Below are 16798 nucleotides of genomic sequence, written 5' to 3' on the forward strand. Positions count from 1 at the left end.
ATCTCAGCGGAGCCATTTAAATGGATGTTTCTCTGTCACTTACATTTTGTGATATTACATTATTTTCATGTGGTGAATGTACATTCTGAGAGAGGGCTCACTCATCTATCTGATCAGATCATCCTCTCTCTCTCATTTGGGCAAGGATTCTGGTGATGGCATCTAGCATCCTTGAGAGCCTGAGCAGATCCTGTGGCTGCCTCTGCTGAAGCAGTAACCACTAATTCAGTAAATTAAGGCAACATTCTTGAGGCCTCTTGAAGACAGCCTCATTGGCAAAGGATGTATTACCAGCCTGTCGTTCTCATCAAGTGCTATAAAGAACCATATGCAAATACCACTGCCTCTTCTGATGAAACATTATTTATTTACTGACTTTACAGAGATGCTTGGAGGTTTTTTGAGAACACAACAAATGTATACAGCTCTTAGAATCAACTGAGCAGGGAGGTAATTAGGATTCCTGATCCTCCTAAAATAGTCCTTCTTAGGCTTTAGTGTGTCAGTGGGAAGGGCTTGTTAAATCTCACATTGCTGGACCCCACCTCAGAGTCTGATTCGTTAGTTATGGCATAGGTTCAAGAATTTGGATTTCCAGTAGTCTGGGGATCACACTTGGAAAGCTACTGCTCTAAGAGCTAACTGTGTACCCTTGAAACTTCGCAAAAGAAGGAATTCAGTGGAAGCATGACTAGTATTTAACATGGAGTTGTTTCTAGTGAAGTAGACAAACTCTTTAGTTAGGTGAAATTTTGACAGACCAGATCAGTGAGTGTGAATGAAACAGAAGACTGCATTTCTGTCTCATTTCACTTGGTGCACTGACTTCAGGGTCCATCCATGTTATCACTGATGACAGGGTTTTTTTCTTTCATGGCTAAATAATATTCTGTAGACATACATACATACATACATACACACACACACACCCATTCAGCATACACACACACGTGCATACATACATACAAACACACACACATTCTTCATTCATTCATTCATCAGTGAACCCTTGGGTGCTTCCATGTCTTGGCTATTGTAAATAATGCGGCGGTGAACAGGAGGGTGCAAGTACCTTTTCAAGGTAGTACTTTTCTTTTCTTTGGACAAATACCCAGGAGTGGAATTGCTGGATCATATGTTCTATTTTTAATGACTTGAGAAGCCTCCATACTGTTGTTTTATGGAGGCTGCATCAGTTTACATTCCCACCAACAGTACTGTATGTAGCCTTGTAACCTAGCTTGAAGTCAGGAAGTGAGATGCTTTTTCTTTGTTCTTCTTTTGCAGGATTGCTTTGGCTGTTTAGAGTGTTGTGATGCCATTCACATTTTATGACTATTTGTACTCTTTTTGTGAAAAATGCCATTGAAATTTTGAAAGGACTTGCATTGAATTTGTAGATTGTTTTGGGTAGTGTGGACATTTTCACAATGTTAATTCTTCCAATCCATGGGCATGGAATATCTTTCTATTTGTATCTTCTTCAATTTCTTTCATCATTGTCTTATAGGTTCAGTGTACAGATCTTTTACCTCCTTGGTTACATTTATTTTTAGGTATTTTATTCTTTTTAATGTAATTATAAATGGTACTGTTTTCTTAATTTCTTTTTCTGATATTTTATTAGTGTAAAGAATCACAACTGATTTTTGTATATTGATTTTTGTACCTTGAAATGTCACTGAATTTGATTATGAGTTCTAATAGTTTCATGGTGAAGTCTTTAGGTTTTATGTATAATATCATATCCACAAATAGTGACAATTTCACTTTGTCCTTTATAATGTGGGTGCATTTTATTTTATTTTTTTGTCTAATTGCTCTCACCAGGATGTCTAGTACTATGGTGAATAAAAGTCATGAGAATGGGCATCTTTGTCTTGTTCCTGATCTTAGAGGAAAAGCTTTCAGATCTTTGCTGATGAGTAGCTGTGGTCTTGTCATATATGATCTTCATTATATTGAGATATGTTCCCTCTATACTTGCTTTGTTGAGAGTTGTTTTTATCATAAATGGATGTTGAATTTTGTCACGCTTTTTTCTGCATCTGTTGAGATGATAAGATTTTTATCCTATATTTTGTTAACATGGTATATTCCATTGATCTGCAGGTGTTGAACCATTCTTGCACTCCTGGAATAAATTCCACTGGATCATGGGGTGTGATCCTTTTAATGTATTATCGAATTTGGTTTGCTGATAATTTATTGAGGATTTTTGCATCTATGTTCATCAGGAATGTTGGCTTGCAATTTTTTTCTTATGGTACTTTTGTCTGGTTTGTGTATCAGGATATTGCTGGCCTTGTAAAATGAGTTTGGAAGTATTCCCTCCTCTTCTGTTCTTTGAAAAAGATTGAAAAGGATTGGTATTAATTTTTTAAGTGTTTGGTAGATTCACCTGTGAAGCCATCTGCTCCTGGACTTTTGTTTAGCTGTTTTTGATTATTCATTCAATCTTTTTACTAGTAATTGATCAGATTTTTCTATTTCATGATTCAGTCTTGGTAGGTTGTATTTTTTCCTAGGAATTTATCCTTTTTAATTAGATTATCCAATTTATTCATGTATAATTGTTCATAGTAGTCTTATGGTCCTTTGTATTTCTGTTTTTCAGTTGTAACATCCCTTTCACTTCTGATCTTATTTATTTGGGTTCTCTCTCTCTCTCTTGCTCTCTCCTTCCCTCCCTCCCTCCCTCTCAGTTCAGCTAAAGGTTTCTTTATTTTTATTTTTTATTTTTTAATAAGTATAGCTCTTGGTTTGCTGATCTTTTCCATGGTCTTCAAAATTTCTATTTCATTCTTTTTTTCTCTGCTCTTTGTTATTTTCTTCTTTGAACTAACTTTGGTCTTTGTTTTTCTTTTATTAGTTCCTTGAGGAGTAAGGTTAGGTTGTTTGAGATTTTTCTTCTTCCTGGATGTAGTCATTTATCACTATCAACTTTCCTGTTAGAACTGCTTTTGCAGCCTCTAATAAATTCTGGTATGTTGTATTTGGATTTTCATTTGTTTCAAGGTATATGATGATTTTTCTTTTCATTTCTTCTTTGACACATTGGTTGTTCAGTAGCATGTTTACCAGATTTTGCTGTGTGTAATGCACACATTTTTGCCCAAATTTTTGAGGGAAAAATAAGGATGCATATTAACCATGGGAATTGGCTAAAACATGGGTTTGCATTATATGTGGCAAAAATACAGTAACCTCCACATATTTTGATTTTCCTGTTTTCTTATAATTGATTACTAGTTTCATATCATTGTGATTAGACAGTTGCTTAAATGATTTTATTCTTTTTACATTTGTGCAGTGGCCTAACATTGTAAACTATCCAGGCAAATGTTTTATCTGTGGTTAAGAAGAATGTATGTCCTGTTGCTTTTGGATGGAATGTTTTCTGAATGTCCGTTAAGTCCATCTGATCTAACCTGTAGTTTAAGGACAATGTTTCTTTATTAATTTACTGTCTGGATGATCTATTCATTGTTGGGTATTAACATTCCCTTCTATTATTGTATTGCTGTGTATTTCTGCCTTGAGGTCTGTCACTATTTACTCTATATAGATATGAGCATAAATATTTACAAATGTTACATTTTCTTGTTGGATTGACTTTTTATATTATATAATGACTTTGTTTTGGAACAGTCTTTGTCTTAAAGTTTATTTTGTCTGATGTAAGTATAGCTATTTCATTCTTTTGGTTTCCATTTGCATGGAATATTTTTTCCATTCTTTCACTTTTAGTTTTTGTGTCTTTACATTTGAATTGATTCTCTTGTACACAGCATACAGATGGGTCTTGAAAAAAATTTTTTTAGCCATTCTGTCTTTTGATTAGAGAATTTACTCCATTTATCTTTAAAGTAATTATTGATGTGTATGTATTTACTGCTATTTTGTTAATTACTTCCTGTTTTGTAATTTGTTCTTTTCTTCCCTTGTTCTTTTCCTTTGTGACTTGATGATTATCGCTAGTGGGGGCTTAGAATTCTTTATCTTTTATGTATCTACTATAGGCTTTTTTGTGTGTGGTTACTATGAGGCATATGTAAACAAACTTACATCTATTTTTAACTTGATAGGGACTTAAGTTTGCATATATTATAACACTCTACAGCTTTTACTCTGCCCTGCTCATTTTATGTTTTTTTATGTCATAATTTACAGCTTTTTATTTTGTCTATTAATTATTTTTTTTAAATTTAAGATTTTATTTATTTATTTATTTTTAGAGAGGGAGGGGAGGGAGAAAGAGAGAGAGACAGAAACATCAATGTGCGGTTGCTGGGGGCTGTGGCCTGCAACTCAGGCATGTGCCCTGACTGGGAATCGAACCTGCAATGCTTTGGTTCACAGCCCACGCTCAGTCCACTGAGCTACGCCAGCCAGGGCTCTATTACTTAATTATTGTAGTTATTTTGACTCCTTTTATCTTTTACCCTTCACATTGGCTTTGTAAGTGATTTTCTTTCAGTCTTTAACTTTTGACATTTTAACGTGTCCTGGTGTGAGTCTCTGGGTTCATCTGTTTTGGAATTCTCTGTGCTTCCTGCATCTGGGTGTCTGTTTCCTTGCCCAGGATAGGGAAGTTTTCATCCATTATTTCTTCAAATATGTTTTCTGCCTCCTTTTCTCTCTCTCCACTGTTTGGGACCCCTCAGATGTGAATGTTGGCTCACTGGGTGTCCCATGAGTCCTTTAAGCTATCCTTACTTTCTCATTTTCTCTTTTCGTTTGTCTAGTTGGATTAGTTTTCTGCCCTGTCTGTGAGTTTCCTGTTCCTTCTTCTGCTTCATCAGTTCATTCTTCAGCTTTGTGACTTTTATTTTGTAATGTCTCTGTTGAAATTCTCGCTTTGCTTGTGCATTTTCCTCCAAGCTCTGAGCATCTTTTTAACCATTATTTTTAATTCTTTATCAGTTAAATCACTTATCTCCATTTCATTGTCTTTTTCTTAGTTTTTATCTTCTTTTGTTTGGAATGGATTCCTTTGTTTCTTCATTTTCCTTTATACCCAGTGTGTTTCTCTAAGGTAACAGTCACCTCCCAGTCTTTACGAGTGCTCATGTAGGAGATGAACCTTATTGTTCAATCCTGTCCAGGCTGTTGGTTGTGTCTCAAGCCTCTGTAATTGTCCAGACAGCCAGCTTTAGTCAAACTGGTTCCCAGTAGTTGAGAGCGAGCCAGTACCTGTCCATGTCCCAATGGACAGGACCTCAGTCAGCACCTAGACTCAGGCTGACTGGAAGCCAGACTCAGGCAGCAGTTTTTAAAGTAGAGAAGGGCATTTCTGTCTTCTCCCTCCATGTTGAGCCTTGGGGCATAGCCAGTGAAGAGCTCTTTGCTATTGTCTAGTTGAACCTGTGAACACAAGCCCACTGGCCACCAGAGTCAGGCCATCAAGGGATGTGTGTTCTCTGGGCAGCAGCCACAAAAACTGGGGTGCCAGATGTGTACCTAAGATCCTTCTGTGGAGACAGGGGTGCCCCAGGGCTGGGCAGAGTCAGAGTGCAAGCTGGGGCCTGCTGGCCTTCCCATTTCTGGAGAGGACTGGGGCCAGCCCATAGATGTGTGTTGAATTAAAAGCCTGACCCTTAGGCCACAGCTATGAAGACAAGCTAATTTTCCTCTTTCATGGAAAGACTGCGGATTATTTTCCAGTCTGCTGACTGTATGGCGTGCCCTGGGGCGGGGGTGGTTAAGAACTGCTTTTCCATTACAGTCCTATGGGACCCACAAATGTAAGCCCTGCTGGGCACTGGAGCCAAGCAATCAAGCGGTGTCTTCTGGGTGGCTGCTTCAGATGGGTGCACAAGCTTTTTCTGGAATATGCTTGACCCCTGAGCAAGGCAGAGGGAAATCGTGAAGATAGCACCTGCTGCCTGAGGTCTCTAGAGATGATTACCCTTGGCTTTCAGATGTGTTTCATTAGAAGCCTGCCCCTTAGGCTGCACCTGTAGAGAGGTCCCCAGGTGTGTTAAATTAGATGCCCACCATTCAAGCCGACCCTTTAAGATAAGCAGATGGGCATCTTTCACAGAAAGATGGGCAGTTTTCCATCAACTGTCTGTTCTGGGCCCTGAGTGGGTGAGCCAGCGCCTGCAAGCCCTTTAAAACTGTTTTTCAGACTGCGATAGCCTTGTGGGTCTCTTGCATCCCCCTGGACTTTGAAGTGAGATGTTTTGGGGGTGCTTCTTTCATTTGCAGGTCTTAAAAGTTGCATGCTTCATGTGCGGTTCAGACCCCTTTACTCCTAAGGGAGAAGCCTGGGGTTGTGAGTTCCCTCCCAATTGTTTGCTGAGGGTGGGGCTGTGTCTCAGCCTCTCCTGTTTCAGTGTGCCTTTTTTCCTTGTCTGACCAGTGTGAGTCATTCAGCTAGATTTTGGGTTCCTTTCAGAGGAAATAATTCTGTAGATAGTTGTAGATTTGGTATGTTGAGGATTCTCCTGTGTTGCCTTGTTGAGCCAGAATGCTGTATATTTAATTTCTAAGGGAGGGGATCGAGTATGTGGATGTAGCATACTTTTACTGGGCCGTCACACGCACCAGTGTTACTTACACGCATACATATAGTAAACTGATGTGCTTGTCAGAATTGTAAGAACGTTTTCCCACCTTCTTTCAAACACAAATTGCTTTGAAGTGGTTTTGCAAGAGTAACTAGGTCCCAAATCCAGTGATTTAAGAGACATAATCTGAGTGGGCTTGACCTAATCAGGTGGTCTCTGAAAAGGGACATCCGGCCCTGGCTGAGCGGAGATTCACAGAGCGAGAAGGATTTGTCATGGGGAGGGATGCTCATCGCTGAGTGTGAAGGTGGCTCGGGGTGCAGGCGGCCTGGAGGGGCTGCGTGGCCTCCAGATGAAAACAGTTTCGTGGGCACGTTGATTTTAGCCTTGTAAGACCTTGAGCGGAGAATCCAACCGTGTCACAGCTGACCTTCTTCTGACCTACAGATCCGTGAGCTAAGAAATAGGTGTCGTTTTAAGTCTCTAATAATTTATTACTGCAGTGTTAGGAAACTAAAACAACTGAATATTTTGCTTCACAAACTTGTCAACTGTTATTTGTTAAATATTTATTGATGTTAAATCCACATTACACCAGCACAACAATCCAAAGTAGTATGATAGTACTATTTTTTTATAAATACAACATAAAAGGTGGCAAAATAATGCTACTTAATCCCAAACCCAGCAAATTAGCGAAAAAAGTTTCAGAAAAATTTGGCAAGTAAGATATGACATGAGTCATAATACTACAATATAGATAGGTCCACGAGGGACTTTGTATGGTATCTTAAATTCCACATTGGTAATGCATAGAACTGTGGTCACAGAAACTTATACCAGTTTGCATAGAACATCTGCTGCCCAGTGCTCAAGCCTGTTAATCATTTAAAACCTGGTTGGTGTTCTTACAAGGAAGTAGAAAGCTGTACATGTGAAGCAGTAATATGAAATATATGGGGTGGTACACAGATATAAAATTACTTTAAAAATACTACATATTGAATCGAATAACTGAGCTAAGAAGAGTTCAACATTTTTATTATAAATAATGAAAGATATATGTGTTTTGCATAAGGAATACAGTGTTTTCTTTTCATAGCAAAGTACCATTGAAGCCTCATGTTTTATAATATTAGGCCAAATTGTTTTTTCTCCTTTTTAAAGTTTATTGGTTCCGACTTAAAACCATCAAGTCTGGTCAGAATCAACTCAGTCTGGCTGATGCAGAATCATACGCATTTAAAAATCAGTCTTTGCCGAGATACCTTTGTACACTACTCAGAACACAGCACCTTCTTAAAGTAAGGTTTTGTGGCAGCAGGGACGTGAACCGGTATTTTCCATTCACTGTATCTTGGTGCCATTGAAAAAAATACATCACGGCACAGACCTGTTTCTGTCTCTCCTAAGTCTGCATGCATTTCCCTCAAGGAGACTGCACGCTGCAGGCAGTGCCGCACTCCTGCCAGCCTTGCAGTCTCAGCCCACTTTCTACTTGCTCTGAACATCTAAAGTCTTCAGCTACGACACAAGCTCCAGACACACTAGAATTTCCACAGCACACGTGCTCTAACTTCCAGCTGACCCTAGATTCCCTGACTTGTGAATCACAGTGTTAGGTTAATTTTCAAGAAAACCGAAGAAAAGCCTGGCCTTTCACATGTCTCCCGCCGCCTCTTTTCTCTAAATGAACACAATGTAGTAAGTATGCTGGTAGCATTTTCCTTCATTCTTCTCTACCCCTTCCAAACCCCTGTTTCCTCCTGATTCTGTATGCCTTGGTCATTTGGGTGGTTTGGATGCCTTTCCTGGAATGGACTGGAATATATTTCTGCTCTATTCAGAATACTTTATATTACTTATATTTAAATTAGCCTTTGAATATGGTTTGTAAATAAGCTTTCTACCAAGGTAGCATGAAAAGAAAATACAACACATAAAAAAAGGTTAAGAACTAAGGTGTTACCCTTGTTAGAGAACTCTTGATATTATTAAAATTTAAGGCAAGTAATTCCTTCCTTATGATTTAATATAAAGCCATTTGCAATGGCAAGGCATTTACTTGGATTTCCTTTTTACTTTGGATTTACTTTCCTCTTTTTCATCCTTACATATTGCACTTGGTTCACTGTAGCTGTCTGAATACACTGCCATGTAAGAATCATTTTAGTGTTATTTGTGGTACAACTGCCTCATGTCAAGTATTCCACACTATCATGCTGTGTGCAGCACCTAATGCTAGTGTTTAAAGGCACTTTTGATAATACAAATTGTGGTTACCTTTGAACGTCGGTTTCCTTTAGCATTTTGGCATTTCAGACCACTTTAATCACAGCAGTTCAAGAGTTTTAAATTGGTTGATGAATGTGACTTTCCTGTGCAATGTGTACATTTCTATTAGCATCTCCTACTTCAACTCTAAGTTTGGTATATCAAGTAAGAAAAATATTTTGTTTTTTATTTCTTGCAGTCAAACGTATGTTTTTGCCTTTTACGTAGTGTGACAAAGGAATATGTTGGTCAAGGCATGGCCGTTTCAGTGTTTGAGCTTTGACAAGGGTGCTGGATTACAGGTCCTCACTTTCTACTAGGCCGGAGTTCAGTGTCAGGTGAGACGGGTTGGCTTCAGGCTGGAACGCTGCTTTGATGTCTAGTCCCTGGTCCGAAAGTGCTGCATAGCGGCTGGCTGAGGGGCGTACTTTTTTTGGCTTGGTGCTCTGTGGCTGCTGATGCCATTGGGCTACAAAAGAGGGGGGGGGAAAGGATGTTTTAACCAAGATTATTGGACAGCCCTTAGGTGTTGCAAGTAAATACAGAATGTCTTTTGACACACATCAGGCAGTTGTTCCTTGTGAAAGTGTGAGCACATCCATGGTAGAAGCCCTAAAATTTAAGGATGGTTTTGCGTTTTACTCATATGTTGCAGATTTATTTTCTGTACAGGATAGTGGGACTATAATAGCTAGACAATAAAGACAAAGTATAGTTAATCTTTAGCTGATAGCACATACGTGCTTCAGCACAGGAAATCCTTTGGAACAGTCTTTGAGTTTCCTAATTCACCTTCCACCCGTTTTGTAATCTCCAGAGTTCATAATGGGTGAATGCCGCAAGAGTGAGAATAGGCCCGTGTTCTGGAGGGGCCTTTAATGCTGATCGACAGAAAGGAAGGGGGCAGTAGGGAAGTTTGGGGCCCCTTATTTTCTGAGATACCTCACAAAGTTGTCTCCTATTCAAGAAGAAGTTCTTAATTTTTTCTAGTGGTTTTCTTTGTTAATAGATCACATTACTGCTATTGTACTAGCTTATAAATGTAATAAAAATGATTTTCTTTAAATTTGGGATTCATGTACACGAATACATAAATAATCACAAACCTATTGTTTAGCTGCTTAAGATATATTATCTAGAAAAGCACTAAGCCACAAAAGTATGCATTACCGAATCGATGGTACACACTTTTAGAGTGCAGTAAGACACTGATAGGATTATAATATAAAAAAAGTTAAAAAAGGCAGCCATTTGCAAAACACAGTAACGAGTATAATGTGAAAACACGTGGTTAAGCCTTTGCCTACTGTTAATGCCTAATGCTTGGGTAAGGAAGCCACGGCTGACTAGCCCACGTCAGTGAAGTCAACATGCACAGTTTGCTAATAATGCAAAGTTTCTGAATGATACTTGATTATTTGTTCTCCTGGTGTAGTTCACTATTAATGTTGAGAAGCTATAAATAGAAAGAGAAAGAGCAACATGAAATTTGGCCAAGAATCCCCACTAGAGTTGTTTATAAGATTAAATAACAGTAGTGTGATGTGCTGTTCAATCATTTTTCACAGTTTGATGCACCAGTGCAGTCAGAGGCAGAGGCAGAGGCACTCACTGTAAACGTCCAGTCTGGCAGTGCAGGACACGATCCCGGCCTCGTTCTTGGCTGACACTGTGTACCACCCGGCGTCTTCCTTTGTGGCTCCCTGAATGAGCAGGCAGATGTAGCCGTGATTATCCTGGTGCATGCTGGAGAAAAGGAGAAAGTCATTAGGGTTCTAAATGCTTAAAAAGTGGCTTTGGACATGAAGCATCATTTTTAATTAGATCATTAAAAACACAGTTGTGCGAGTAGCAATAATAGGGTCATACTGATTCTGGAGAGGCTGCCAGCCCCATTAAAGTTAATGGGAGGGAAGGGCAGACGTCAAGAGGTTGAATAAATCTGTGCAGTTAACTTCTAGTTTAGTATCTAGTTGAACATTTTGCCTTTACAAAACCACTGAGTAGTTTCTCTGTCATCATTGTAGCAAGTGAATTCATCTTTTCTTTTAGATATAAAGATAAAAAAATCATCATGAAATTATTTAGAATATGCTTCATCCCATACCATTGTAGCTGCTCTTCTAAAAGCTTAATCATACATCAGGGTAAAGAGTGATTTTTGTCTTTGAAGTCATCAATTGCATAACTCTTACAGAGATTTACGTGTTATATACACTGTGTTTTCAGGATTAGGTTAAGTCATTGTGTATTCTCACCTCACACGGTCAGTGCTGTGTGTGAGCGATTCATTTTCTTTCTTCCAAAATATCTGAGGCGGTGGCACCCCTAAAACACGGCATTCCAGTCGCACTGGGTACCCATCTGCAACTCCTGTGTTTTGCAGCTTCTCGATAAACACGGGGGGCTTGTGTGCTTCTTTAGCTAAGAAAACATGAGATGGATGGTCTGTCAGTGATAGACAAAGGGAGCACTACAGAGAGTTCAGGAGCTTCTTGAAATATTGCTTAAATAGATGTTTTACTTTATACCATTTTTCACTTTAGGTGGTGTGATGGTAGGCCTCTCTCCAAATCATTCTTTTACCAAGAAAGGTTACTACGCTTCATTCCACTCATTTGTTTCCTCAATTAATTCAAGTCTGACAGGCCCACACAGTCCACTGGCCATCTGCTCCACAGAATGCCTGGCAGGCTGCGTGAGACTCCCAAGTCACCGCTAGCATCTGGGATGGCTTCACACTGTGCAGGCTCAGCCTTTACCAACCACTGCCACCTAGTGGCGCTGAGAGGGACAAGTGTTTCTAGGAATTTGATCCACTTAGCAAACATTTCAGGTAGCAGGGAGAGGAGTCTATTAAGATTCTGAACATTGGAAGTCCTGGCTCAAGTACCATAGGATTTAAGAAAGGAAAAACAAAGGAGAGGCATCTCCATCTAAAATTGGCAACTTTGAACAGTTACCTATAAATTACAGGTTCCGATTTGTATTCTTTGAAGGGCTATAAAAAGACAATTTTATTACCTTGAAGGAAGAAACCCATAAAAAAAGGATAACTTCATTAGCCTGAAAAGTCAAAACTGATTGTTAATAGCACTCTAATATCACCATCCAATGGGAAATTGTTTTCTTTGATCTGAGGTGGAAACAATTTCAGAGAAGAAGGTTTAGTTATTTTCTTCTGAGCTACCCATAATGAATTTGAAAATGAATGCTTTTCTCTACCGCTTCCTGTCCCTCTGGAATGACAAATATATCAAAGCAGCCATGGGAGAGACAGGTGAAGAGGGTAAATATTCTATCTGAAATTTTCAAATACCCAAGACTATATAGTCTAAGGCAGGGTTGTCAAACTCATTTTCACCGGGGGCCACATCAGCCTCGCAGTTGCCTTCAAAGAGCCGAAATAATTTTAGGACTGTATAAATGTAACTACTCCTTAACTGTTAAGGAGTTGAAATTACATTCAGCCCTTTGAAGGCAACCGAAAGGCTAATGTGGCCCCTGGAGAAAATGAGTTTGACACCCCTGATTTAAGACATTGAGTTGTTTTTTTAATTGGACTTTACATGATTACTTGGCCTAGGCTGTTTTGGGGAAGTGGGAACAGATCTCATTTAGGAAGAAAATTTCCTGTAATTATTTTATAGGGTTGTTGTGAAGACTAACTGAGATGATGTATAGGAGGCACCTTGCAAATAGACATGACAAATATTTTTTGAGAGAACAGATATCAGAATCTTTAGTTATGCTCAACTCCTAAGGATGGTATAGACTTTTTCCATAAATACACTGTCCTTATCTAAGGACTTCAACTCAGACCACTTTTACAAAGTTTACCTAACAGTATAATCAACTAAAAAGAAAATCTGAGTGTAATTTGACTATGACATTGGCGGTGATGAAACATACAGTTTGGGATTTTGAAATCAGAGCACATTGCATTACTTTAAAAGCTGGCTCTAGGTATAGAACTCTACCTGTAAGCAAACTCTTACACGTCAGGTGTGGTGTGTGGAGCCCACACTGCCAGTGCCCTTTCCTTATGTTCCACTGAGGGACAACACCCACCAAGAGAATGACCCAGAAAAGCCCAGGTCCTCCTCTCTCTTCTCCAGGCTAGTGGGAGAAAGGATAGATACTAATGGCTGCAATGGCAAAAAATTAATGTTCTGGTTTGCTAAGCCTTTGAATGTATCCTAGTTGGCTGTTTTGGTGATTCAATCTATTTTTTCAGCAGTTTGATTTATTTACCATACTGGTTAATAATGCAGAATCACTTTACATCTCTAAATGATGTTCCTTCGTGGAGAGAGAGAGAGTTCACAGCTGAGCCTACCTGCAACCACAAGCTCCAGGCTGAATGAGTTCTGCCCCGCTCGGTTGGTGGCTATGCACGTGTAGATGCCGGCGTCACGTGACGCGACCGGCTCAATGATCAGGGAGTGCACCCCGTTCTCACGCACGAGCATCTTGTGGGCACTGTCGGGGCGGATGGGTTTTCCATCTAGTTGCCAGGTTAGATCTGGGGTTGGTAACCCACTGACCTGAAACAAAGAAAATGCATATAAATGTCTCCAGTATTAAAACAATGAAATTAATACCTAAGAAACCAGCATAAATTCCTCCACTGGTAGTACAGGAGACAGCTTTTAGTATCAGCTCTGGTTACTCTTTTGCTTAAAACCTTTCAGTGGCTTCCTAAGCACTCGTGGGCTCACTTTTAAACATTTCTTATAGAGCAACCTTGAGAAATGTGAACTGGGGATTAAAAAAAAAACTTTTATCATCATCTTAGCTCACCAAGGGTTATAAAGATTACTGGGATGATCTCCACATAGGATCCTGAGCTCTTTGAAAAAAAGACGTCCAACCATAATAACCATAACAAATACTCAGCTGGCGTTTACACTCTGTGAAGCTTCTCATCAAAGAGTTGCCATAGCCATGGAGACATGAGTAAATGCATCCGTCAGCAAGTTGGGCTATTACTATTATTTGATAATCCTTGAAACTAACAATTACCCAGAAAGCCATATCAACAAATTTGCATCACAATGGAAGCATCACAAAATGATGAGACCGTGACTGTTGTGTTGACCAGAGACAGACAAAAGCATAGTTAATTGCTAATAACAAGCTGTGCTGTGAAGGGTGGGGATGGTTGCCATCTGTCCACTCTTTACAGCTTTGCCTTTGATTTTGAATGGAGAGAGAAGTGCCATTAAGGAAGGCCTTTTTGCTCCACCCCACATTTACTAGTGGGAAAAAACCTACAAAAAGATGTCAGCTGGACTGTAAAGCAATTGTTTTGAAGGCCCAGCTCTGCCAAAACCATCCAGAGAACTCATAAATTCCATTCCTGCTGTGTAATATTCATTTATATTACATACCTAAAAGATGCCTCCCCACACGTTTCAAAAGTCTAGAGAATTTAAAGGAAAAATATTACATAAATTTAAATTACTGGTTAAAAGACGAAGAGATTTTGGAAGCTAACATCAGTAGTTTAGCAGCTTAGCTTCTGAGAAGGGCCAGTCCCTTACGTTCTCCCATCTGCCCTGCTGCCATCCCCAGCTGCTACCCACAGACACTGCTTTACCTGCCGAGAGGTCACTGGGAGTGGAATGGAGGAAGAGGGAGTGGGTGCTTCTGGTCGGGGTCCAGGTCTTTCCCAGGCTTAGGAATGAAGTGGCACTGCCTTTTCTCACCGTGCTAGGTCAGGGCCCAGACAAGCAGGACCTTGTATTGCTGAGGCCGCTATCTGCTTAGTGGGACAGATGCCTAAGACACTGTGCACTGCCAGCCCACCCTGTTCGCGGGGCCCCGTGCCCGTGGACCAAGGTATTCACGTTATGGCAAAGGGGAAATGTCTGACTTTGCTACCCCTTTACCAACCCTAGCCTTCTTGTTTGTGTAAGGAAAGGAAGCCTGATCTCAGGAATTTAGGGTCATTATAATCATGTCATAATTTAAAAAGATCCTTTTATTCTTTTAATACATTTCTACAAGTCCCAATTTACTTTTTTGTAAAAACAAACAATGCCTGAATCCCCTAAACACCTAATTGTATTTTGCAGTCCCAAAGAGAACCAGCAGAGGGAGCCCAAATAATTTTTAAAAGCTATCCATACTTGAGAGCTAAATTTTAAGACCAATAAATGGAGAAAAAAAATATCAAAAAGTTTAAGAGCAGTAGTTTTTAAACATTTTTGGCCTTAAGCTGTTTTGACAAATTGATGATAGCTATATTGCATACATTTTAGTATTCCGTTTCCGAGTTCACACATGCAGTGAAACCTGAATAGCCAGAGTGAGGAAGCCCTGCTGTAACGTGGGTGAAAGAAGGGTGTCGCTCTCACCTCTTCTAGAACTAGGAAATGTGAAGGACGAAAGTCAGAGTCGATATATGGGTATAAAATTTGTATGAATAAATAGTGAAGTCCAACTGATCAATGATTAGGGCATATGACTAATTAATACATTTATTACTTCAACAAAATGAAAAAAAAAAAGGTAAAACTGACTTTCCAGTGACTTTCTGGAGTATGGCATACAGGGTTCTAAGTAACGAACATATTTAATAAGCATTTACAAGTAAAGGAAAAGAATGGTTCGAAACTGTATATAAACATCCCTTATGTTTCACCAGTTGTTTTTTCTCTGAAGCTGGAACACATTTTAAAGATGTATTCTTCACATAATTTCCCCCAAAGAAACTAAAGAGAAATGGCAATGAGAGGAGAAGGGAGACAACAGATTTACAGAAAGGAACAAACTCTTACTTTGCAGTCCATTCTGCAGAGTTTTCCTTCTTGCACAGTCAGATCCCCAGGCGCCTGCAAGAAGTGGGGTCTGAAGAACCGCTCCTGGATGGGTTCGTTTTCATCCCCACTGTCCCTTGATCTAGAGCGAGGCCTTAGAACAAGACAGACGGACCATAGTTATTTTCAGGCTCTTAGTCGTCTGTTTTTTAAACAATACATGGGGTAATAATATAATACCTTAGCCCGATTTCTACCTCTGAGGTTTACATATATAACAAAGGTTAGCAAAGCAAAATCTTGTCTCTTTTGGAAGTTTATCACAAATGTAACAGTCTGCTAATTGCAGATCTTAAACAGTTCTGCTCTCCTAACCCTTAAAGCTAGTATAAATCATAAAAGGGGAAATGGGAGATAATGGGGTAGTCTATATTAACCTCTTTTTCCCTAAATAAATACTTTAAAGCTGTACAAGAAATTGCAGCAACTGTTGCTCATTACTTCATTACCAAATTTTTTTCAACAGAAATTACTGTAACTCCCCTCTGTGATTTTAAATGTATCAGAAATTAAAAGTTCTTATTATTTTATAAAATTTTAATCTTTCCAATCAAAATTCCTTTTCATATTAACCAGGAAAACAAATTGCATGTTAAAACGGGTTTTCTTTTACATTGGTTATCCATGTACCTAAAGACACTTTTTGCTTTCAAATAAAATTGTGCAGATCTCCTGGATTTTGTGTATGTCTCTTATTTTTCAGGTTTGTTGCTAGAGACACCTTTAAGAGTAACACAATTTAAAGTAATGGCAGGGAAGACTTAAGAAAAGAGCAAGGTGTTGAATGCAAATTCTTCCTGTAATCATTAGAAGATAAGTTTAAAAACACTTAACTAGAAAAAGTAAGAGTGGAACAAATGAAATATTGGTATAATAGGCTAGTGGCTATTTGGTTTTTTATATAATTTATTCTTCTACAAATACAGATCTAATTTTTGAACTAAATGTTTTTCTAGGAGACAGTCGCAAATGGGAAAGCTTAAATATATTGAAGTCCACAAAAAAGCAGAATAAAATAATACAAGAGTAGATATGCTAACTAACTGTGTGTTACAGGCATTGATGCTGGCCTAGGATCCAGTGAACAGATACTAGCACAAGCAAGCTGGAATTACATTTGCATGTGCTTAGATGCCAGCATTGTCTTCCAAGTGTTGAACAATGGGCTCTGTGGGTCGGTCACAG

General features: G+C 39.1%; 1 protein-coding gene across 5 annotated transcripts in view; it reads right to left on the minus strand.

The window, feature by feature from the left end:
- Window positions 1–7069: 7069 nt before the first annotated feature.
- Window positions 7070–16798, minus strand: part of PALLD (palladin, cytoskeletal associated protein) — a 354974-nt gene continuing 345245 nt past the window's right edge. For 4 of the 5 annotated variants that reach the window (XM_045830996.1, XM_045830995.1, XM_045830998.1 and 1 more), the window contains 5 exons: window positions 15575–15707; window positions 13129–13336; window positions 11048–11213; window positions 10402–10535; window positions 7070–9258 (listed from right to left, as the gene is read on the minus strand). In XM_045830996.1, the coding sequence (XP_045686952.1) occupies window positions 9086–9258; window positions 10402–10535; window positions 11048–11213; window positions 13129–13336; window positions 15575–15707 (814 nt within the window). In that variant the 3' untranslated portion in view covers window positions 7070–9085. Of the gene's footprint in view, window positions 9259–10199; window positions 10246–10401; window positions 10536–11047; window positions 11214–13128; window positions 13337–15574; window positions 15708–16798 lie in introns of all 5 variants that reach the window. The other variant, XM_045830997.1, reaches the window with a different exon arrangement.

The sequence above is a fragment of the Phyllostomus hastatus genome, unplaced genomic scaffold (genome assembly GCF_019186645.2).
Source record: "Phyllostomus hastatus isolate PE091 unplaced genomic scaffold, TTU_PhHast_1.1 phas_contig_159, whole genome shotgun sequence".
NCBI lineage: Eukaryota > Metazoa > Chordata > Mammalia > Chiroptera > Phyllostomidae > Phyllostomus > Phyllostomus hastatus.